The sequence below is a fragment of the Centrocercus urophasianus genome, unplaced genomic scaffold (assembly GCF_019232065.1).
Source record: "Centrocercus urophasianus isolate 14NV4802_14NV808 unplaced genomic scaffold, USGS_Curo_1.0 seq_29, whole genome shotgun sequence".
NCBI lineage: Eukaryota > Metazoa > Chordata > Aves > Galliformes > Phasianidae > Centrocercus > Centrocercus urophasianus.
Window position 1 is genome coordinate 13,132,386 of NW_024884855.1, and position 25,065 is coordinate 13,157,450.

The following is a 25,065-nucleotide window of genomic DNA, read 5'->3' on the forward strand; positions in this document are numbered from 1 at the left end:
CATTGAGGTGTTTTTAATAGGATATAAAATTCCTTTGGTTGCAATGGGATCACTTTATAAAGTTGGTATAAGGTTCACGTTATTCATAGTGAAAGAAAAAAAAATAACATTAAAGGATCTAAAAAAAAAAAAAGCCACCGAAAAATGTTAGACAAAAATAACAAAGATAAGGGCCAGATTATCATGCATATTATGTAGAAGGAATATGGAAATATTTAAGGAGTATTTCACATACAGTGCACCCTTAAGCGCCAGCTTAGATAGCTATATACTGCTCAAAATGCATTCAGATAGAGCTCTGGTTTCTATGTCCATCAGCACACTGAAGCCCAAGGGAGGCATGGTCTGCCGGCAGAGTGATAAGGACAGCTCTGCAGCACATAGGCTGAAAGTAACTGTTTGCACTGCTAGGGAAGCCAATGAAAATCAGCAATCTTTGTCTCTACCTTCCTGCCTACATCTATCCTAAGCAACGTTTGTGCACCTTGCCAGTGTAAGAATGAAGGCTGCTTTTGTCTGACTTCATGACCTTTCATTACAGTTACCCTCCACAGGGACAAGAGAAGATTCGTCTCTGTGCCATACATATATAAATTTTTCTTGGCAGCTGGCATAAAGCCATGGAGTTAATTCCCTATGATACTGGAACAATTACAAATCTCAGCTCCTTCAGAGTAAAATGTAAATTTAATTATTTTCACCTTATTTCACAGCAGTAATAATGAGATTAACAAATCCTTTGTCAGATACAAACAGAAACCTAGAGGAAGGTGATGCCATCCTTAGAGACCTAGACTGGCTTGAGCAGTGGGCCCAGGTGAATCTCATGAGGTTCAACAAAACCAAGTGCAAGGTGTCGCACCTGGGTCGAGGCAACCCCCATCGCCAATACAAGCTGGGGGGTGAAAGTTTAGAGCACAGCACTGCTGAAAAAGACTGATGGATGGGAAGCTGGGCCTGAGCCAGCAATGTGCCCTCACAGCCCCGAAAGCCAACTGTATCCTGGGATGCATCAAACTAATAGGAATGGGAGGGTGGTTGGACTAGATGATCTTGCAGGTCGTTTCCAACCTTGTGATTCTGTGATTCTGTGAAACAAAACAAAAGAAGCACGGCCCGCAGGTTGAGGGAGGGGATCCTGCCCTTCTGCTTTGTGCAGGTGAAGGCTCACCGGAGCAATGCATCCAGATTTGGAGTCCTCAGTACAGGAGAGACATGGAGCTGTTGGAACACGTCCAGAAGAAGGCAATAAAATTGATTCAGGGATGGAACACCTCTCCTACAGAGACGGGCTGAGAGATCTGGAGCTGTTCAACCTAATAGCAGCATTCAGGTATCTAAAGGGGGGGGGAGGCTGTGTGAAAGAAGGAGACAGACTCTTTAGCAGAGACTGTTATAACAGGACAAGAAGAAATGGTTTTAAACTGAAAAAAGGAGAGATTTAGATTAGATATAAGGAAGAAGCTTTTTACGATAAGAGTGGAGAGGCACTGGCACAGGTTGACCAGAGATGTGGTTGGTGCCCCATCTTTAGAGACATTCAAGGTCAGGATAGACCATGCTCTGAGCCAGCTGATCTAGCTGTAGATTTCCCTGTACCACTGCAGGGAATTTGGACTAGATGATGCTTAAGAGGGCCCTCTGACATAAACAATCCTATGATTCTGTGATCCTTTAATTGTGATTACTCTTAGAGCTTGTAAAGGTGTTCTGGTACCACAGTGATGAACATAACAAAATTGCCAAGTTAGATGATGGATCCAGCTGGTGCTTCTCCCTCTTCCTCCACACATCAAGGTGCTCACCAAATGTTTATGATTTTGTCCATTGAGTCTTGTTGGTTTTTATGAATTTACTTGCAGAATGTGCAAAATCATATGCTCTCTTTCTTCACTGTTGATGTAGTCTAGACTGTGAGAGGTGTACGATTTTTGCAGAAATAACATCCCTATGTCGCTTTACTCTCTTGATTCTTCAGTTTACCAAATAACTTTTCAAAAGCCCTAGCTGGTTCATAAATAAACGTGAGTTCTCCTTTTATATGCCCATCTTGTCTGCTCAATCATCTTAGTCAAGTTTTGACCAGAATGGCTTTAGGCTTTATTATGTTTATTCAAGTGAGATTTATTGTTCAGTAGCTCAATGAGAAAGTCTTCCTACCTTGCACTTTTTCTACTTACATGGGATCTATGCAAATGTGGCAGTTTAGAGTTTTTTTGGTTTTTTGTTTTGTTTTGTTTTGTTTTAATCTAGAAGATGAAATAAATACTGTAAGAATGCAGCAATATTACAAATGTCTATCTCCAAGGAAGGAAAAGTGAAAAAAATAGGAATGGCATCATTTCACAAAATGTTTTGCAGGATATTTACCCAACTCTTTTTAAAAGAGAAATCACAATTACTTAAGTTCTCAAAATCTTACTAGCTGCACTGCCTAAGAATACCATTGCATCTTGCACTACTTTCTGTCCTTGCTGGCAGGGTCACTGCAAGTCAAAGACAAAGTGGCTGTGCACAAGATGATCTCTGATCTGTAGACAAAGGTACTCTCAAGAGTTAAGTGAAGGAATTACTGTTGCAGGCAGAGCAGATGTCAGTATCCATGGTTTATGAATCTGTTAGACAGTATACTAGGACTTGACTAAAACATTTTCCATTGCAAAATTAATTATGAGTGGATTTTATCTGCTGAAATACTTCTCCTGTGTACATACCTGGATGCCTCCAAAACAATAACACTTTAAAAGCTACATAAAATAGTAAATACTGGGAGAAAGGAATTCTAATGGACTTAAATTAGGCCAGGACTCCTTTCAACCAGGGTGCATTTGGCTCTTTATTTGCTTGAGTTTCAGAAATGTGATTAACCAAAGTTTATCCAGAAGTAAATTAGTGCTAAAGCATGAAAATCAGAGCTTTGAGACTACTAGTGTAGCCTCGTGCTAGTTTTTTTCATCTAAAGAGCCCAATGAAGCCAACTTGGCAGAAGCTTGAAAAGCATGGATTTTCTAGTGGTTTTTAGTATAAAAATAAAAATTAAAAAATATTAAAAAATCACTCTTTTTATTATATAAAGAGAAAGCATTCCTGTGTGCCTGGTGAAGAGTAGAAAGGCAAGACCAAAGCACACCAGAACTACACAGATTTCTTCTGGCTTTGGAAGCCGAAACTGGAAATTTTACTACTAGTCTGTTAATGATATCATTATTTCTGGCTGACAGCAAGGTAACAGATGCTTTTTCAGGTCAGCGCATCCAAGCCTGATCCTAAGCAGACATCTCATTCTTATTTCTGATATAGATGCCCTTTAAGTACTGTAGCACGTCAAGTGCATGAACAGACCATGTACAGTGGTCAATGACTTGAATTACTCTGTGGGGATCTCTCTTACAGCTTAGCAACACTGGCTTACAAAACCTGCACTAGGAAAGAAATTCAGCCAAATAAGAAAGTCAGTTCCGCCCCAAATAGATTCTCAAAAGGAGGCTTAGGGCAGACAGAATTTATGCACAGACTTTATGCTGCTTCTCCATACTGGTTCCTCGTCCTTCCTGCTAGGTGAATGAAGATGTACAGACTTGTGCAAATACCTTGTTAAATCGCTATATGTTTAATATTTAATACTTAAACTTTGACTGCAGCTTGCTTGAAAGTCACAGAATCACAGAATCCTAGAATGGTTTGGGTTGGAAGGGAACTTTAAGATCACCTAGTTCCAACCCCCCTGCTATAAACATACAGACATCTCCCACCAGATCAAGTTGCCCAAAGTCCCATTCAGCCTTGATAAAATCAATGAATTGTCACAGTTCAACCTGGTTTCTGTGATGAGGAGGTGAAGGGAGTCAAGGATCCGCACCCTGGAGAGGGGGGTATGTGGGAGCAGAAAGGGAAAAGGCAAGGAGATATGCCTGGAAGAGGAAAACAGCAGCAATGAGCCAAAGGAAAAAAAAAAACAAACTCAGTTTACTGAGTACAGTAGCAGAATGTGAGGTCATATGGTATTATTGAAATTGAAGCTAATAAAATGCAAAAGAGAGAGTTTCTAAAACCAAAATCCTTACTCTAATGCTGTAGGCAAAGTGTCCAGGGAAAAAAAACCACTGTCTTGTGACTCCCAATCCACTTCAGCTTTCCCTGCAAACAGAAAATAGAAATGGAAAACAGAAACAACAATATGAAGTCTTCTTAGAGTCATAGTTCATTCTTCTCTCTTAAAACCATGAGACTGGAACTTATGAAGATACAGTGACAAGTCAGGAAACTGCACCTTTGACTCTTTAACTCCCATTGCACTGTGTGATGTTACGATGCGGAATATCGATGGAAAACCTTGAAACCAGGACATAAGTAAATGTCTTAGTTTCAGCTGGGACAGAATTGTTTTCTTCAGAGTGTCTGGTATGATGTTTCAATTAAATTTGATGTGCTCTTGAGCAAATTATCTCTGGGAAGTAAACAGAGTGGTTGCTTTCTCATCAGCCTATTCTAACAAGGAATGTGATGATTTCCATCTAGGTAATCTTGAATGTTATTTTGTCAAACATCCAGCCCTGGCAAATTCTAAACAATTCAGAATTCTTTAATACTTTTCAAAGAAACAATCGGTATGGTAGAAGGTCAGACTACGTAGAATTGCTTGAGAACTCACAAAGGTAAAAAGTTACTGATATTTTCAAATCAGGTTTCCCTCCATGGAGGATTTATAGAGGGTTAGATGCCTCAGAAGAGTAAACCTAGAAGTCTGCATACTAAGTGGAAAACATGACAACCAGTGATTAAGTGCTGTGTCTCACCTGGTGCCCATCTAGGGAAGTTAAATATCTGGCAGAAGATGGTAAGCAGGTGCCTTTTTCTATTCAATTTTAATTTGGACTCTGAATCCCATATTCATCTTCCCAGCATAAGAAAAAATATTGCTTGTTTCTTTCTGTTGTATTTATTTTCTTAACAGAAACCATTTATAACAGATGAAGAAGCTACTTCAGATTAATATGAGTAAAGATAGAAAACGAAGAAAGAAGCTCATTGGTGATCAGAATATCATATTCCAGCTGTCACAAAGTCTAAATGTGAATCATTTTGACTTCCCTTTGCTCTTCAAAACTCAAGTGGTAGGACAAGTATGAGTACTATGCCAACACTAGATATACTCACCAGCTCTTCAATCACTGATTACTTGTACATATTCAAGGCCTTTCTTCTGGTTTTCACTGGAGCACAATATAATTCCTATGATAACACCAAAGGTCACAGCATTCATTGAAAACATCTTGATTTATGGAACTCATCGTAAAATGTGAGTAAGGAGACACCCCACCCCTTTAGTATAAGCCTAAACACCAAAGATCAAAGCCCAAAAAGATTTCTTTCATTCACTAAAAGATATTAACATTAAAAATATTTGTAAGGAAGAGACATGTATAACCACCTACCTTACTGTGAATTCACGTGTGATACAGGTTTAATTAAAAGGCAAAAGGTTAATTATACTTTCTAGGTATTAAAGTAAATTGGTCAATACCAATCTGCATTCTTGCTATTTTTGTTAGAGTCTTTACTAGGTTGTTAATAAGCACCACCACTCTACTAGGAACTATAAGGAACTGCTTGTACACAGTGTATGCCATAGTCTCAGTTGTTAGGAAAGTTCTAAGCTTCCACTTATTTTATTTTTTATTTCCTCCTAGGCACTTATTATACTCTTCCTATCATGCTGAGCTCTTCCAATGTTTAGAAATATTTTAGAACTAGAAAAAAAAAAAAAAAAAGAAAGAAAGAAAAAAAAAGCACAGTCAATTAATTCTTTCATTTGAATAATTAAACATTTTAAATAATCCTTCCATACCTTTTGTTCAGCTATGGATATATTATTAGTAGTAGCCTGTACTGTGTGCTGCAAGAGAATGTAAAGCACATAATTCCTAGAACCTGGGGAGGACAACATTTCCTGACACTGTGAATTTACCTACCCAGTGACATCTTGTTCTAATTCAAATGCATTTCACAGTGTAGTAATTATACCACATGAATGTTGTGCTCTTCCATGAAAAATTCAGCACAGTTAATTATTTAAAAAAATGTTATAGTTGTTGAATCCATCCCATTGTGTTCAACAAAATTTTTAATCATGCTTCACTATTTCTAGGATGCTCCCATTTTATCATTCATTCCCATAGTTTACTCTGTGAAGAAGCCCCATAGGTTTAAGACCATAGGTTTGTAGACAGACTTTATTCAAATGGGTGTCATCAAAGCTCAGATGCAGTCTGTAACATCTCTGCTTGTTGAGTGTGTTCGTATAGACAAATGGTCTTCAGTCTTCTACTGATTGGCATTAAGTAATTTTCTCAGACCCACTCCTGAACAGCATCCAATGATTCCACCATGCCTCATAAGCAAACATTACTAGGCTTCATGAAAGTTCTTTGTTTGTTTGTTTGTTTCCAGGAGACTGTGTCCAAGGGCTCACAGAAACTAATTTTTTCAAGTAAGTATGAAAGGTATAAAAGGTATAAAAAGTATAAAAGAGCAGAAAAGCCACTTTTCGATCAGGAATAAAGTATGCCATTTTGTACTTAGTCACAGGACTATGGTGTATTTGTAGAAGATATTTGAAAAGTGCTGGAGGGTAAAATATTTAAAAGTCACAGTGGGAATACGCAGAGTGTTGCCAGTCGTTATGAATAAATACAGCTGGAAGAAATTTGAAAAAAATCATCACAAACACAGTGAAGGAGGAGCGTGTGTGAAGTGAAGGGTTAGTGCAAAACAGGTGGATTTTGTTTGCATGGATGAAGCCACAATCTTGTCTTAATCGGTTATTAATTTGGCAAATAGAAGTTTTGTGGGGCATGTCTTACTTCACAGATCTGCCTCTGTGTGCCTCTACCTACGTTGAGACTTGATATTTATCTCTTTTTACCTATGGTCTGAAAAATAATAGTAAATATATAGATCTTTAGATGAGGAACCTGAGAGGAATGCAAAATGTAATTTATTGCTGAGATAACACTACTGAAAAATGGATACTTCTGCTTATCTAATACAATAGGAACAAAAGGACCTGAAATTCTGAGGAGCAGAAGTGCTAGACACATCTGAAATATAAAACAATCAAGTACTATTTAATTTTGAAGTCATATTTCCTACAAATTAAGCTGACAGGTTTGTAATAGGAAGTGTTACCTTCTCCTATACATAATACTTCTCTGTTCAGTTCCACCTTTACTTATGGAAAAACATTTTATTTGATAAAAAAACTATGGCAAAATAGATGCCTGCTTCTTAGTCATTCTGTTTCATGAAATTCAGTGACTGCTATACAAGTGACATCACAGATGGTAATGTCAATTTTAAGATCTATCTCACATGTAAAATCTGGTACACAACATGAGCGAACAGGAACACACAGTTGTAAGAGTTCTATGAAGATTTCAGAGAACAGAAGTAATTCTCCAAGGCAGTAAAAATTCTCTCAAATGCTGATGCAATTATTAGTAAGCCTATCTGTTGAGGGGACAGTAGTGAAGGCCACTCAACAAGAAGGTTTATTTGCCTGTTTAATCTATAACTTAGTTTCCACTTGCACAAAAGAGGACAGCTAAACCTCACTCTGCAATCTGTAGAAGCTACAACTTCTCGAAGTGGCATGACTGTGGATCCTTTTTCTCAGATTTTTTATGATCACTATGACAATTTTTTCTCAGAGCATTCTGAGGTTGTTTCTTTATGTTCAGTTTGGTGATGCACCTGTGTTTCTCAAAAATATATTTAAATTAAACAGTTGATGTTCAAAGAAGAAAAAAAAAAAAAACCCTTTTTAAGAAAGAGGATGAATTTTGTTTTCCTGCTTTGAAACTAGCTTTTTGTTTGAGCAAGAATACAAACAGATTCTCCTTGTATATTTTGAGTTAACTAGTGTAACAGTAAAACAAGAACATCCTTGTTGTGTGGTTAATTGAAGAAACATCTAAATTCTGACTGTTTAATAAATGTTAACACTTGAAAGATTGCTGCTGCTGCTTTTTCTTTTTCTTTTTTTTTTTCAGAAATAGCAACTGTGGTTAATGATCATCTAGGTTATTTTTTTCTAATAAAATGTCATCAGCAAAGGAGAAAGGAATCTGAAAATCATGCACAAACTAAATAGTGCTTCTTTTGTCAGATTGCTGCTTTTGCTTATTCATTAGTGGAAAACCTGTTTGCCTAAAAGTAAAGGAAATCCAACAAATCCAAGTTTTAGATCTAAATGTGAATTAAAAGCACCCATATTTCATTTTTATTCTCAGACCAAGTCAAACGATAAATACCTGAAGTTTGTAGTATTCTGGAGATAAAAATATACTCTGAATAGTATTTTTGTATGTATTTATATGCTTAATTTCCCCCTAAATTGACTGGACACATCTCAGCGATCATCAGAAATTATACACTACACAGAATTTAACACATGTAGAGAACGTTTAAATCAGGAAGTTCTTAGGTAGTTCAGTATGAGCTGGCAGTCAATCTCAACTTTTCTGCATAGTTTTGGAGGAGGGTAAAGCCTTGATTTTGTTACTTAGCTGTAGTCCTGCAGACTTCCTGTGTTTCTTTTCTTCTGTGTCTAGCAGTTTCAGTGCAAACTCACAACTTAAACTTCCATGACCCTTCAAGAGCAGAAATGTAATGTGTCAAAATTATCCCAGTTCTCTGTGTCAAAAATCTGTTTTCTGTCAGCACAGGTCTCAATTACTCAGCAAGATCTGCAAGTAGTATGTACATGAAAATGCAATCAAGATAGGGAAATACAAAATCAGAGGCACCCGGAATAAAGTAGAACTTCTGAACATTTGGCAGCACATAAAATGAGTAAGACATCTACTAGAATCTTACAAAAAACAACTCTTATCTAGACAAAACCTGTATGTGTCAGAAATGGGAAATCAGTGTGCAAAACAAATTGAGTTAAACAATGTGTTTAACTTATTACATCAACTTTTATATTTCTCATAGTTACAGTGACTCAAGGAATATATTACAGGTTTCTTGAACAAATTGAGCCTGCCTACACTAAATGAGTCAGATAAAAATCAATTACATTGTGAATTCTTAATTCAATGCCATCATTGTTCCTTTCCTAGTGAGAAAATATCAGTCCTGGTCAACCAACATTTTTGTTTTGTGCAAAACATTTTACTTTTTTTTTTTATTATTTTGTGGACCCTTTGAAAATGAAAAACCATTTGGTATCAAAGTGAAATATTAATAAGACTCTTTTTAATACCGAGTCAGCACTTAGTTACTCTTTTTTTTTTTTCCATACAGAGTATCAAAAGGGCAGACAATAAGTTTTATCATATTTTATCGTATTTTGCAACATTTTAGGTTTTGCTCAGTACATGTATTTATATTGCCATATCACACTGGAGTCTTCTATTCTTAGCAATGGAATAGGATGAAAACAGAATGGGCTAGTGTAAGCTACTACTCTTAAGTTTTCAAAACTAAACAGTTGTTACCTGTTGAGGTAGAAAAACAGGAGGGTGTCAGATGCCAGGCCTTCCAAAAGATAACATCTACTAAGAGTGCTCTCCTGTTACAGTATTTATGAGAACTGGAAGAAAAGAGAAACAGAAAATAGACTTGATAAATTGTCTGCCTTATTTATTCAGCCTGTCTATGTCCATACTGTCTCCAAACAAACACAATGATGCGATACCTTTTATATCACCAGGTTTTATTAATTCCCCTATTTTTTCTAACTTATCACTTGAGGACTGATATAAATCATAGTATCAAGCAGTGAAAACAGATGCTGAAAATTCGCTGTGTGTTGTTTACACCTCCAACCTACATTGGATTCCCTGCATTCCAGATGGCACATAGTCATTCTATTCTATTCTATGTATAAGATTAAAATGGTTTACTTTCAAATCAGCATATCTGTTTGTGCTTTGTAATTTAAATTCCAATGTCTGGATCAACTCCGTTTTGCCTTTTTCACCTTTCGGATTCTTCCATTTTTCCAATTTATCTTGTTACCACTTGCTAAGAATAGATAAAGGATTTCTTCTTTCAACCACTGTATTCACCATGTTGCTTTTCATGCTAATTAGTCATTAGAGATAGTAAATAAAAAAAACTAATTACTGATTTAATAGGTACTATATTTTGGCCTCTCAAGGTGCATATAATCATACTTTAAACTGCAACAGGAAATAAGGGGCACTTTCTGCAGCTGGTGGGTTTTCTTTCAGAACTTCTAAGTTAAGAACTGTTTGGATTGGTAGTGTGATCTAATATGTACTGTGGTAAGTATTAGATCTGGACCCTCAGACCTGCCCTGTTCTAATCATGATCATTACTAAGCTAAACCTTACACAAACATTTCACTGCCCCATTTCTCTTTTCTTCTTATTTTCAACATATTGTCTGCTTTTCCAGAATGGTACATTCTCTGCTGTATGCTCACACTAAGTTTTTAAAATTATTAAGACTATACTAAACTATACTAAAATCTATACTATATAAGACCAGATATGTATTCTGAAAATTATTTATTCAGTGCCATTATAGCAATGATGCTTCATTTAACAAATCCAGACCTATGACAAAATTCAGCTGCTTTATCCAGGCTTCATCAGGAATAAGTCCACAAAAATATTTAACTAACGTAGATCTGTAGTCACCACTTAGTCATAGTAAAATGAGTGTAGCAGTTGATCCATGATCCTAGCTTTAAAACTGTTCACTCCAAATTTGGCCATGTAAAGGGAGCAGAAGAGAGCAGAAATGCACTTCCTGCACAAACACTCTTCATCCTCAGTTCTCACATTTATATGCAAATGTTCCTTTATTTCTGCAGATTAAAACATTTCTGCATTTAGACTGCAAAATCACAGGAAAATGTGTTTAAATTACAAAACGGACATTTCTCATGGCACCTTTATCACAGTAGACAATACTCATGCAGATGCAATCTCAGAGGATTCCATTTGAAGAGGTGGAAGTACAGGCACTCTACATGCACACCACACTCATCACCTAGAAAGAGCTGAGCATCCCGAGGCTCATCTATGACCCACCATGCAAAGAGGTCAAACACAGCACTGACAACAGAATTGTAGAAGAGAACTCCCTACACATGCCTAGGAAAAAAAAAAAAAAAAAGTGGGAAATTACAGAGATTTGTGTAAAATCTAGAATCTTTTAGAGTCCATATGGCTGTAACCATCCACATCTTTGCCAGGGCTGATTCACTTGCTTTCAGACATGCATACCTTGATTTAAGCAAAACGGTTGCCTTTCACAACACATCCATGTTAAGAAAAAGGAAATCAAGTGTTCCAGTCAAAATCATGGCCTTGTGCTGCAAAACTGCAGTAAGCTGTCTTGACAAGATAGTAGTGCTCTCATTACTCTTCTACGTATGATCTTGATGGCATTTTAACTGCAAAATCCATCCCTCATTTAGTTGAAGTCGTCCAGCTTGAAAGATTACATTCTGCTATATGACTGCTCAATCCTATTTAGCAGGCAAGAAAAAAACTGAAAAGAAACAAAAAAAGGTCAAAAATCTCTTTGGATCACTCACCTAATTGCTTCTCTTAGCAGGAGCTGCTCCAGCATTAGACCATAATCACCTATTCCTATGGTGGAGTTGGGATGTTTATACACTCTGCACCTGAGACTGACAAATGCATTTCAATGTATTTGCTTAATGTACCAAATGTTGCCCCATGAAGAGGGGAATTGACAAGCTTCCTAATAGAAAGACCTCCTTTAGCGCTTTGTATCTAGTCACCATCAAGTAGTTTACAAACTGGAATCAAACTGGCACCAAAATAGTTTTCACTCAGGAAAATACCCCATGGAATAGTAACCCTATCATAGGACATACAGGCAGTGACAGCAACCTAATCCAGTGCCCTCCTGTAGATTTCACATGCTGAACAAAGCAGCACTGAGCTCTGCATATCACGAGGTACAGATTAATGGGGTTGTGACCGTTCTGTCAGGAAAATGATTCTATGAGCAACTTTTAGAGCAAAACTGAGACAAAGACTGTAGAAACCTCAACTGAAAAGCATCCCTTCGAGGTGATCAGGAAATTCCTGATGCTTTTAGGCTTCAGTTTTGCAGGAAAATCAGGCAGGTTTTCGGCGGGTTTTGTCTGTTTGTTGCCACCGAAATGCCTCAGCAGCGGTGAGCACAGCCGACCCTGCGCCCAGAGCCGCTGCCGCCATCCAACATGGCGGCGCCAAGCCCCGGCGCTCGCTTCCCGCGCCGCCGGACCCCCGCCCCTCCCCGGGATCCTCCCCCGCGCCCGGGTGCCGCCCCCGGCGGAGGCGGTGCCACTCTCTCGGCCGTCCGGGACGAGACGACGGCTCTAGGCGGCGAGCGTTATGGCGGCAGAGGAGGACGTGTTCCAGAGAGCTCGGGGAAGGACTCTGACCGCTTTCCGCCAAGGTACGGGGAACTCCAGCGGGGGGCTGCACGTGCCGGCGGGTTCTATTCTCTGCCCCGCAGCCAGGCGGGCTGGGCCGCGGCGGGGAGTGGAGAGCAGCCAGGCGGCGGCAGCGGCAGCGGCAGGTTGCCCACCGTCGGGGAGGGGGACGTCCGAGATGCGGCGGGGCCCGGAGGTGCGCGGCGGGCAGCAGTGGGCAGCTCCGCGAGCTGTGAGCGGCGGTCTCCGTGCTGCGCGGCAGCCGGGGCTCTGCTGAGCTCTGGAGGCGGAGGCGGCTGCGCCGCGGGGAAAAGGCCGACTACGTCTGACGCCAGATCTCGAACGAATGGTGGTTTTTCTATTTGTGCTGCTGAACTTGTGCTGCGCAAATTGTAAAACTGTTGGCACCAGCAGCGTGCTCTCATCTCACGTGTTGTATTGTGCTTTTACGTTTGCGCCTTTGTGTGCCTGTTCTTTGCTTGCTTAACAGAGGTGGGTTCTGGTTTCTTCGGGGTGCTCCAGCCTCCTTCAAGGTGGAGGACCGCTGCTGGTTCCTCGCCTGGCACTGAGACAGCACCGTAACCCACTTGGGCTGGCAGCAGATGTGGTTCCACGCTCACTTCCTCCTAGGCCAATTAAATATTGAGGCTGCTGCGAGGCCAGAGATGGCTCTCACCTGCTGCTGCTGCTCATTTGGATGGGCCAACAAATACACGTGGATATTCACAACGTGCTTCTCATCTACTCGTAGAATTCTGTAAGGATGGGCATTCTGACCTTCTCCTGGGCTTCTCAGGCACGTAACAAGCTCCATCTTCAGCGGTTCTTTAGTACTTTCACACGTAGAAGGTGTTCTGTTTCCATGCAGTTTTTTATAAATTATAAGTGGTATGTCTTTATGAGGTGGGCAGGGCTATTCAATCTCAGCAATTCTGTGGTATTTTCTTGGTTATTGTTTGGAAATATTTACTTGTTGCTAAACAAAAAGAAGACAATAATTCTGAGCGTGTGAAGTATACATATTCAGTCATTCTGGCAGCCTGTTAATAATTGCGGATGCTCTGGTTGGTTTGGAACAGGATGTGTGGCAATTACTGAAGGGACAGATGACAGACAAGCCATTTAGTTACATCCACTGTAATAAAAGGAGTGTTCAAAGGCAGAGTAAAAATCTCTAACAAAAAAACGTAACAAGTATTTCTTGAAAACTGCCTTAAACATGGATGAAAAAATGTGATTTAGGTATCAGTCATCCAAGTGCCCTTTCTTTTGAAGTTTGTTGTTTGATGTTCTTCAAATTGTGTTAAGACTTCTGTCAATTACTGTTGGCTTGTTTAGGATGTGTTAGCTATCATATCCACCTACCATCTCTGAGTACAGTGTTTCTGTGTTAATGTTTTACTAGTTCTTTCTTTAGAGACTAAAGTTCAACACAACCTTTTAATGATAAAGAGTTTTAAAAAAACATAATCAAGGGTTAACAAAACTGAGGCAAAGTTTCTTCTTATTTAGAATGAAAATCAATTGAATCTGATCTCTTTTGTTGAGTTTGTGTATGTGTGTTTCCCTCCGTCTTAGCATTCATTCATTCTCCAGGAATTATTCCTTTTGTTAGATAACCACACAAAATATTTGCCAGCACTACTTTAGCTTGGCACAGTACTTCCTTCACAATTTGAGAATCACCCCTTAGGGCTTAATTTTTTTTATTTATTTATTTATTTATTTTTTAATTCTAAGCTCTTCTGCAAAGTCATGTTTTCGCACCTATCCCCTAATAGTCATCTGTTCAGTCTGCCTACACAAGATGTGCTCTGATCCACTCTTCATATATCACTCATGAACCAGAAGCTCAAACAGGTCTAAAATACCCATGTAGCTGCTGGAGTGTTGGATAAAGGAACACATCAGTTCTTCACTTTATTGAAAAGAGACCTCTGTATTCTTTTTTTTTTTTTTTTTTAAATGTATCCTCTGTAATTTCACATAGGCAGAAAAGACACTTCAGATGTCTACTAGTTTTATTGGTCTTATACTGAATATATACAGGAGTGTATTTTAGGGTAAATACTGTCATCTTCTGCGCTACCTGTCCCAAAATCTCTAATGCTAATACCATGCCATACAGAGAATTTCTGTGGAAATATGTCGAGCTCTTTTTTAAAGTAATTAAACTAGTGATAGTGCCATCAGCTGTTGTCGAGTCATTTTTTTTTTTTTCTTAAGTGGAGGAAATAGGATTTGTATTTCTTGCATGGTATCCAGTATGTATGAGAAAAGAGTTGTAGGGCAACTGCATGATGCAGGAGGGAGCATTTCCTAATGCCCTCAGAACCTTTCAGTGTCTAAATTCATGGTAGGGTGTACAGGAAATGAATGTCGTGACCAGATCAGAGTTGATGAGAAAGGTGAAATCACCACAATAAATAATGTCAGATATGATTCCAGTCAAACATGTTCTGTCTGTAAGGGAGGATTCTGGTCTTGGGTTCTTCTGCAATGAACATGGCTGTAGAACTTTGTTTCCTGTCTTTGTCTTTGGGAGCATCTTGCATGCTTTTTAGTCTAAATGACATTCTGGCAATCTACCCTCTCATCACACCTCTGAAAAGGGCTTTAATATGCTTTCCAGTTGTTCTTGACTCTTACTGGTTAGTCAAGCTGGATTCTTTTTGTCTTCTCAAGTTCTCAGAAGACGCTGCGCATATGGTCTGAACCTCTGGAATAGTGTCTTTGAACAGTTTCCACACTGCCTTTAAGGAGTTCTGCTCTTTTTAAAAGCTTCGTAATTATATGTAATTCCCTTTCCTTTGAAAATAAATACAACTGCAGTTGGTTTCTTTTTTATTGCTTTCACGTGAAGGATGGATCTCTGCACATTATAATTACCACCCTGGAGCTCTTCAACGCAGTATTTTTGAGTGAGGTTTTCCTCTGGTCAGAACAAATCAAGAGCAGCTTCCCAGCTGGCATATTCTAATTCCTAATACTGTCTCCAACTCTCATATGAATGAGGCATATCTTGAGTGGGCTTTAAGCAACCTTCTGTGACCTCACCTTGTCATTATGCAAGTCATCCCCCTTCACACCAATAGTCTTGGGATGAAGAAATTAGTGTATTTTCTGCAGTAAGTTTGTAATAATATAAATATATATATAAATAGATTAAATTTGGGGGTGGGCATGACTAGGATTTAGCATTTAATAGCCCTCAGTACACATAAATTGTTTGTGTTTGAGGGGGCGTTTCTTACCTTGACGTTTTAGTAGTTTATATTTTAAAAATAGTAGCATTGCTTAAATTATTTGAGAATAATTCCCGTTGGTCAGTCAGCAGAATTCTACTCTCATACCTTGTGGTAGTCTCTCAGGTACTCCAGGAAAACCCAGCTAAAAGGAATGAACACTTAATTAGATTGAAATCTTTTGTTTGCACATCCAAGTAGTAATGGTGGTGTTTTTTGAAACTATTGATAATGTTTTAATAGTAAACAAGAAACTATTAAGGGTTTGGGGCAAGTACCTTACTGGTTTTTAAGCCATGCCACAAGTGAGAGGAATGAAAACAAATTGTCTTAAAGGTAAACTGCTAAACAGTTGCACTGAAGATTTTTTTGCCATTTCTTCTGCTTGTAATATACAAATACTGCCTTCACTTAATAAATAAATAAACTAATTAAAATTTACATTTTGCTTCCTGCTTATATCTTTTTTTAAAACACCGAAGATGTTCTTTCAATCCAATCTAATCTAGAAAAAAAATCATGGGCGTATTTTATAGACAGACAACTAAGAGCAAGAAAGCATGTACTGAACCTGTCATTTCGTATGTAAAAACAGAAGAGGGACTTGGGCCATCTTTATCTCCCAAAATAAAATGTTTCACAAGTTGCAAAAAGCAAAACAAAAGTATTTAATCTTTGGTTAGCAATCTGACTTCTAAACATGACAAAAACCCATGTTTCAGTTGCTTCAGTGATCTTTCAGAGAAGTGACATTAAGTCCCCTGGCAAATGCAACATCAAAATGAGGACGTTTTTTGTATTTGTTACTGCCGTTGTTATACTGAACAAGCACAAGCTGTGTGCCTACATCCATTCTCCTCTGTCCACTTACAGATGCAGGCAGGAATAACTTCTCCTAAATGCTTCATTTCTGTGAAATGTTGTAGAGTCTAGAGGAAAAACAAACCAGCCTCAAAGGTACATCTCACTGCTGTTGAAAATCTCACCTGGGAAGCACTGGATATGCCACCAGTACTGTGGGGCTGTCATGAGTCTGCTTGTGATGATGTGTCTCTAGCATGTACCTTTGTGATCCTCGGAGAAAGGGGGAAGAAAAGGGAAGACATTACAAAGAGCAAAAGGGGAAGAAATAAAGGCACATGGAGATATTAGCTGTTCTCTTCTAGAAGTGGCGAGGTTTGACTCAGGTCCCATCTAGGCTGTTGGAATCTTTGTGTTCGTGAGCACAATGCACCACTGAGCTTTTCTCCTGCATGTTGCTGCCAACTGCTTTGGCCCTTCGCAGGATTAATCGTTAGATAAAATTAGAAGCTGGCATCATTTTTCAGCCTATGCAACTAAATTATGTTGCACTGATCCTTGTACTTTGGCGTGCATAGGAGTGGAGTAAGAGTGGGAAGCTATTGAAACTGAGGCATAAGAACAGTTTCAGAAGGTGGACTTTTTGCACGGCAATTGACTGTACTGATGAATGTGCTAACTGTCACCATTGCTGTTGTATTAATATAATTTCCTTTATGATGTTTTTCTTTTGTTCATAGTACTTCACAGTAAATGAAACATGTTCTTGATAAACAAACACTTCAGTGATAAGTAAAGTGGATGTCCATATATTCTTTTGTTTGCATGAATTGTACTGGGAATTCCTTTGTGGGGAATTTGGTATGTACTAAGCTAAATCGATAAATGCCACATGATAAATAAGCTGTTTCAAATTCGTTTGAATACTGGTAGGATTATTTTTTTTAATTGGGTTTCTAGTTGGAGTAATCGAGCAATAAGGAAATGGTACAGAAAATGTATTCAATGTCACTGTAATTTTTTTAAACTATTTGATGAATTCTAAAAAAAAAAAAAAAAAAAAAAAAAAACACAAAAAGAGCTTTTGAGTATATTATTTGACAAAGATCAGTTAATTAAACTAATTCTTTAAGTAAACGTTATTTATATCATCCTGATTCCCGTATCTCTCCTGTTCCCCCCCACTTCATTTTCTTAAGTTTATTCCTTTTTATCTTTCTTTCCCACATGGGATTGTAGCATTGCTTTCAGTTTTTCTCTTTTCACTTCTTATCTCTTTCCTTTTCTCCCCACTCTTCTCCACCTCCACCCCTGCATCTTCTGTTTCTCCTTTTTTCTTCCACTTCTTGATTCTGTCTGTGTACTGAACTTCTCTTTACAAATTCATCTTTTCTATGTGTGTGTCTCTCTCTTCCTCACATGACCATCACCCACCCACTCAAACAGGAGCATCTGTGCTCACTCTTGGAAACATTCAGATGCTTACAACCTACAGAGTTACTGTATTGGCATAGATATAAGGCAGGGGAGGAAAAACTCCACAAAGCTTATATTAGAATAGCCTCTGCTCTGGCCTTGCAACTTGTTTTGTTCCCACTCTGCAGGCTCCCAGAAAGCACACTGCCTGCTTGCTGCTTTTCTCTACTCAAACACTATGGGTGCACCTCCTCATCACCTGGCTCCAGGTCTGATCCCACTGCCCGGGCTGCTGCAGCTGCACCAGCTGCTGTGCCACCCCAGGGGCTCAGGAGGGGAGAGAAACCATATGCCTAAAAGTGAAACCTCATCCTTCAAAACAAATATTACTTCTATTTTCAAAGTAAATAGACAAATGCCTTTATATTTATTTAGCTTACTATTGTAAAAGCTGTTGGCTTCAGATTCATCAATGCAAAGTAAGTAGATCTTGCTTCCAAGTTACTGTCTCAAAGGGACAGGTGTTAAGAGTCTGGTCGCTTTGTTCAGAATCTCAGCTTTTTTTTCCCTAAGCATCTCTTTGATGAGTTTGAGGTTGTAGCACTTCTCCTCAACAAGGTCTTGTGTCAGACTTTCTCTTTCCAGCCTTATTTTGTATAGGCTGTAAAAGATTTCTCATGCCAGCTTTTTTAAGTCATGTTTTTATAACTTTCCACTTATAAAACCTGTAAGATAATTTCTCTGTGCAGACAGTGCCTTTGATGCAGCACACAACCTGATTTTTATGACAGTCATATTTATCATTTTTTTCATGCAAAACGCACAATAAAAACCTAAACTGCTTTGTGCCATTGAAGCAGTTCCATAAGGCTTCTACTGAAAACTCATGGGTAGATCATTTTGCCTCTCCAAGTAAGTTATGTAATTGGAAAAGTTCGTTTCAGAATTAAAATCTGAAAGTTCTATCTATAAAACAGGATTATGATGCATAACAAGGAATGCCAGTATGAATTAGCAAACAATTTTATCAGATAAGTAATTTTGATCCTTAAATGTTACATTAACTAAAATGTAGAAGCTTGCATTTAGCAAAATCATCTGATGCCATAGCAACAGGCAGCAGCATGCTACAAGGAGTTGCCCACATTCCTTTTCCTACACCCCTACCCATCCATATCCACAGTGCAGCTGAATTCTAACCCCTGCTGTCTTATCTTCCTTGACAAAATCATATTACTCATCTTACAATATAAGAAGGTCCAGTTCTAGACCACTTAAAAGGAAACCATAAGTAAACCCATGTGATAGGCATGCTGCTTGCTTATGTACTGTTAGTGGAGGATAAACCCAGAATCGACTCAAGCTGTTTCGGATAAGACAGACATTATATAAAAGTGTATTCCTATAGTATAATTTGAGACTGTTTGCTGTACTGTTTTGGGTTTTTTTTTTCCTGGTTCAGCTACATCAATGTAGTCAATGACATTTTGATGATTGAAATACTGAAAACAAACAAACAAACAAGCAAAAAAAACCAATAAAACTAAGTGTTTTAAACAGTGTATGAATTAGACATGCTCAGGAGAGTAAAAAGTGGGAAGGAGATCCAGTTGTCCAGTCTGAAATATTTGCAAATGAATATGTTTAATGTTTATAGTTGCAAATGAATATGTTTAGAGCTACAAAAACCACAGTGTACTGGTTTGCACTTTCATTTAGAGTTGATAGGTAAGTTTAGGGAACAGGGTAACATTTTATGTTTATAGCTGGTAGTAGCCAGTCTTATGTATCACACTTGTATTACTTGGTATTGTAGTATCAAAGAAAGAAGTATGCAAGAAAACTGTCGCAGAACAAATCCCACTTTATCCTTCATCTGCACTGACTACAAATGGCGTTCTTTTTCCTAGTGGTTCCCGGGGCTATCCGACAGTTCAAGTTACAACTTCTCTCCATTCCTGCTGCTAATTCGGTGTTGCTGGGGTTGCATTTGCTGACTTTGGTTCTATTCAGTGGCTTCATCTCTTAACTCTAGAGAATGTGTTACAGAAGCGTTTAACTCAATAATGTTTAACTACCTACTGAAATGGTGAAGTGTAAAACATGTTGTGTATGTTTTAACTTGTTAACTAAAGGAGCAATTATTGGAGTCTTGAAAGAATCCAGTGAAATGTAATGTCATATGCTTCTGCTGTGTTGTAATCTTGCGTTTCCCAACAGTATTTACTGAGTTCTTTACATAGTTTTCCTCTAATTAGTCTGCAATTACTAGTGTATAAATTAGATTAATATACTTTCATTTACTACAGCTACCCATTAGAAGAAAAATTTGTACTTCTGCCTTTATATTTGTCCAATACAAATGAATAAAGAATTCTATACTTCTTTAATATGGCCTTAACTTATGTAGGTAAAGAAAAGCCAATATTTACTTATTTATAGTTTTTAATTCTTTCAATGTTTTTAGGTGATGAGTACCAATGGAAGGGTCCTTTCTACTTCATCCAAGGAGCAGATCCTCAATTTGGACTAATAAAAGCTTGGGCAGTTGGCAATACAGGAAGTGGAGATGATGAATGGGGAGAAGAAATCAAATTAACAGAGCAAGCAGTACAGGCCATTAACAAACTAAACCCTAAACCCAAGTTCTTTGTGTTGTGTGGAGATCTTATCCATGGAATGCCAGGTAAGGCAATTAAAACTGTGGAGTGGATCATAAATCTATTTTCTTTACTTCACAATATGCTTTCATAGCATTTGGTAGCCTACTATTTTGGTGTTTGGAAAAAATAGTGGTTTTTTTTTAGATTATTTTTGAGATACAGTCTCATTTGTTCATCTTATTTGATGTGTTTCTAATTTCAGGGGGGCATTTCTGTTAGCTGTTTGTTTGTTTGCTAGGGTCAGGGTTTGGGGCTAGCCCTGAGGAAATGCACTTTGAAATAAACATCTTGAGAGGACATATTAAAATTCTTTATTCTAAACAAATTGCTTTGATAAGCTAAACAGTGATTCTAGCCATTGGGAAAAACAATGCTAAGTAAAAAGAAAGGTAGCTATAGCTACCAAAGTGAGCAAAGCTCTTTCTAAAGCTTAATAAGTTCCACTGCTTCAATATTTAAATTCTTAAAATGCTAAAAGTCAGCAAATTGAAGCTGTAGCATTCTGTCATGTTGCTGTAGGAAGCACAGATCAGTGTCTTTGAGTGAATAGCCACAGGAAAAACAATAGAGGATATAGAAAGGTGGGTTCCAAAATTTCACAGCTGTAACTTTAAAATAGACTCATACTTTCTGAATGGAAGTAATCTTGCAAATTGACAAGTGGTCTCAAAAGCAGATCTGTGCAAAGCATCTTTGATTTCTTAGCCCTGGTAACAAGCCGAGCTGCAGACAGTCTTAGCTATGCACTTGACAGTGCAATGATGCAACAAGAGAGCTTTCAGAAATGGGAGTCCTTCATACTTCACTCTTCCTGAGATGGTGCTTCCTGGCATTTAACTGCACAGCAAGATCTGAGTGTACTGGACATCTTTCTCACAGCTGAACCAACAATACTTATCCTACTTCACTGCTGTAGTTTTGCGCAGATGATTTGTTGTGTCTTATGCTGGAAACCATATAAACTCAACATTGCAGTCAGCCCTTTGTCTTTCTGTCCAAACTGATGAGAGCCTGAGATAGAAGCGAATCATTGCGTTTCATAGAGACATCTTGGGATCAGCATTCTGTCACTATTTGCCCAAAGGGCAGAGAGATATAATGTGATACTTCAAGGCTGACAGAAAAAATATTTAAGAGAGGTAAATCTGAATCTGTGTGTTTAAAATAATTTGTGGATGTGTATTTTCAAGTGAAATAATGGGCTTTTCAGACAATTTTCTCCTACTTTTTTTTCTCAGTCTCTGGAATAGGAACTCTTTCAGATCACAAAAAAGGTTAAATAAAAAATCTGAGAAAATATATTTCAAAGTGAGACAGCCCTCACTACATTTTAACAACTTCTTGTTCCGACAGTTTCTTTGGGGTGACTTGTTAATAGCTGTTCATTTATAAGACATTGCAAGACACTGGTGCTAGGAAGCCAAATAAGAACTTATTTGCTGTGTTTTGTTGTTGTTTTTTTTTTTTAATCAGATGGAAATCTCCTGATGTTAAAAATGAAATCTTTCCAAGTTCTTCACAGTGATGGTTTCTGAAATACTTGGAAATACTGCAGTTGTTTTCTCTAGTTTTCTGCCACATTACATGCTAAACTCTAGGAATCAAGGTGACTTCCTACTCAGGGAGGAATGATTTCCTAAATTTATTCACTTGTGGGCATGTTTGAAAATGTAGTATGCATCAGTGATAGCCCAGATTAAAAAAAAAAAAAAAGAAGAGAGCCAAAAGATCTCATATTCCATTACCAAATAGCACAAATCTCTTTCTGGTACTAGTACTGTGCTTGAGATGTCATATTTCTCAAACACATTACCTCTCAAATACAATTTCACTGCTTTAGCCAGCAATGTTTGGACCTTGATACTGCATGTTTGTACTTGTATGGTACTTCAGTTATTCCATGCTGTTCCGCAGAGGAGTCTCTCTAAAAATAATTCCTGTCTTAGTTCAATAAAAGGAAGTAGTAACAATTAAAAATTACATAAGGCTTTTGTTTAATTTTAGCAACTGTGAATTTTGCTTACATGTATCTTATTCAGTATCTCAGATTACCTTTTAAATCACTTGTGTTTATCAGCTATATTAAAAATACATTAAAGTCAGGGTATCATTGTTACTATTGCAGCATACTTTATTAAAGAAAGCTGCAGTCAGCTGAGATTCGGTTATATGTTATGATCTGTTGGCTGGTGTCTGTCTATCAGGTTCTTTGGATTTTATTGCTTTGTAACCACTGCCTGTAAATAAAATAAACACAAAACCCCAAACATTCCTTCCCTAATATGTTTCATCATGGAGAATTGAGTATGTTTATAACAACTGTTTTAAAGCACGCGCTGTAGCTTTCCATCTGAAGCAAGTTTGAGGCCTGTGCAAAGGAACTCCAAGAAATCTCAGAATGCCAGCAGCTAGAAGTGATGAACAGAATCCTTATCAGCTGGGAAGCAATCAAGCGCAACACTTGGAATCCATTACAGATGTCATTAGAGCAATGAAGTAATCAGTGCCAGTATCCTGGTATTTAGCTGGTGATTAAAAGTAGTTTGTATTCTGAATATTATTTTCAGAAGTTTTTCTTGACTACATAATCTTGATTACGTAATCAAGAATAGGATATCTATTCCTGGTAATGCTAATGTTCTGGTATGTAATCAAGAGTTTTAAGCAATACCTTAAACTGCAACTTTGTTACTAAAAATTATTTCTCTGAACACAATACTTTAATTATACCTAGCCAGCATGCTAATGAAAGTCTTTCTTCTTAAGCCATTCGTGTACATTAAGTTAACATACCATAACTTAGTATGGCAAAATAGTAATCTGCAAAATATAATTGACTGAGTGAAGTGTTTATTTCACTGCATTTTTCTGTAACTCTGGAAAATTATTTCACTTTTTGTCTCATCAAGTTGGAACCTTCTGTTTTGGCTTATGAAACCTTCCTGTACTTTCTATTAACCAATGGGTTTTGAGCGAAACAGTTCAGCTAGCTGTCCATCCATCTATATGGAATAACCCCTCTAAGATAATAGAGAAGTGCTTTGCACTAACATTAGCCAGCCACTCTTGGATGCATCCTGTCAGGCCCTGCAGACTTTTCTGAGCTGAAATTTTTTGAGATACATAACTGTTTCCTCTTTCTCATTGTTTCTTTAAGTCAAGGACCAAAGGCTTGGGAAAACAGCAAAGAGAGGCAAAAAGAGCATTGAATACCTCTCATTAATCACTGCCTTACTCAATAGTGGTTCCACTTGTTTTTTATAGTTTCATTGCTAAAGTAGTTGCAGAAACTCGTGTTGCCTACCGCGTCCCTTGCTAGTTTCAACTCTCATTGAACTTTGTTTTCCCCAGCGGGAACCCTGCATGCCCAGGCAGTTTATCAGCGTCCTTCCTTTCAAGTCTGTCTTTGCTTCAATCTTTTTTTTAATGTTCTTTTTACATCAACACTCAGATGTGAGTTCCCCATTTAGCCATGTCACTCTCTTGATAGTCTAGACTTTTTTTTTTCTTCCCCTCAGGATGGGCCATCCTTGTTAGGAGGAGGTTGTCTCTGAAAACCTGTCAGCTCTCTCAAACTTGCCTTTCAGAGCTACCTCCCACATGATCCCATCTACCAATTCACTGAACAAGCCGAAGTCTGCTCTCCTGAAGCTCCAGATTTGCTAGCTGCCTTCCTTCCTTCAGGATCACAAATTCCACTCTGATGGCTGCTGCAACCAAGGCTGCCAGGGATTAACGTGCTCCCTAGCACTTCTGTGATTGTGAGTGGCTGGGACCTCGTTGGCCCATCTTGTATGTGTGTTAAGAGGTTGTCCCAGGCTCGCTCTTGGACAGCAGATATCAGTTTCAGTTTAATGTGCAGAACTGTACTGTTTTTATATGTCTGAATTCCTTTGGAGGAACTTGTTTAAACTGCATTTTTGTAACGATTTCTCAGGGAGTTGATAGATGCTAGTTCTATCCTGCGAAGTCCTTCAGGGGATGAAATTTTAGACCAGGTGTTTAATTATTTTTCATTAAATTGCTCTAATTATATGGGTGAAAGAACAAGTAAAACAGCAAGTCTCCTGCAAAGTTCACTTAGCTCTGATGAACAAAATGTATCCATTCAGAGACTAAGTGAAATGAGACTTGACTAATAATTTGTGTAATCAAAAAAAACTGATAGAATGTGATTAAGCTAGATCTGTTAGCAATATGATGATGGATTGGGAGCAACCGATGTTTGTGATTACACCTTTCAATTCATTTGTATGAATACGTTAATTAGAAGAAATAAAAATCACTATAATTGAATATTATGGCTCTTGAACTACAGTGTGAATTCTTGTACTAATTTCTTTAAGTAAAGGCATAATATAATAATACAGAGACCTACGTAGGTCTCTATTTGCTAAATAATCCAACACCAGCCTTTTCAATCAAGTAAGCCCAGGTAGTGAGATTCCTTTTTTCTCTCTATCTTTGTTTTATATTAGTAAATGCTTTAATTAAAGGATTTCAACTGTTC

At 38.0% G+C, this 25,065-nt stretch overlaps 1 protein-coding gene and 1 long non-coding RNA gene across 4 annotated transcripts in view; one reads left to right on the forward strand and one right to left on the reverse strand.

The window, feature by feature from the left end:
- Positions 1–8,274: 8,274 nt before the first annotated feature.
- On the reverse strand, positions 8,275–11,862 carry LOC122165388. The gene is made up of 3 exons (XR_006170458.1): positions 11,265–11,862; positions 9,504–9,598; positions 8,275–8,747 (listed from the first exon to the last, which is right to left on the reverse strand). It is a non-coding gene; the product is annotated as an uncharacterized LOC122165388 (long non-coding RNA).
- Positions 11,863–12,324: 462 nt separating this feature from the next.
- Positions 12,325–25,065, forward strand: part of CPPED1 (calcineurin like phosphoesterase domain containing 1) — a 36,069-nt gene continuing 23,328 nt past the window's right edge. For 2 of the 3 annotated variants that reach the window (XM_042828307.1, XM_042828308.1), the window contains exons 1-2: positions 12,325–12,453; positions 20,360–20,578. In XM_042828307.1, coding sequence (XP_042684241.1) covers positions 12,390–12,453; positions 20,360–20,578 — 283 coding nt within the window. In that variant the 5' untranslated portion in view covers positions 12,325–12,389. Of the gene's footprint in view, positions 12,454–13,181; positions 13,227–20,359; positions 20,579–25,065 lie in introns of all 3 variants that reach the window. The other variant, XM_042828306.1, reaches the window with a different exon arrangement.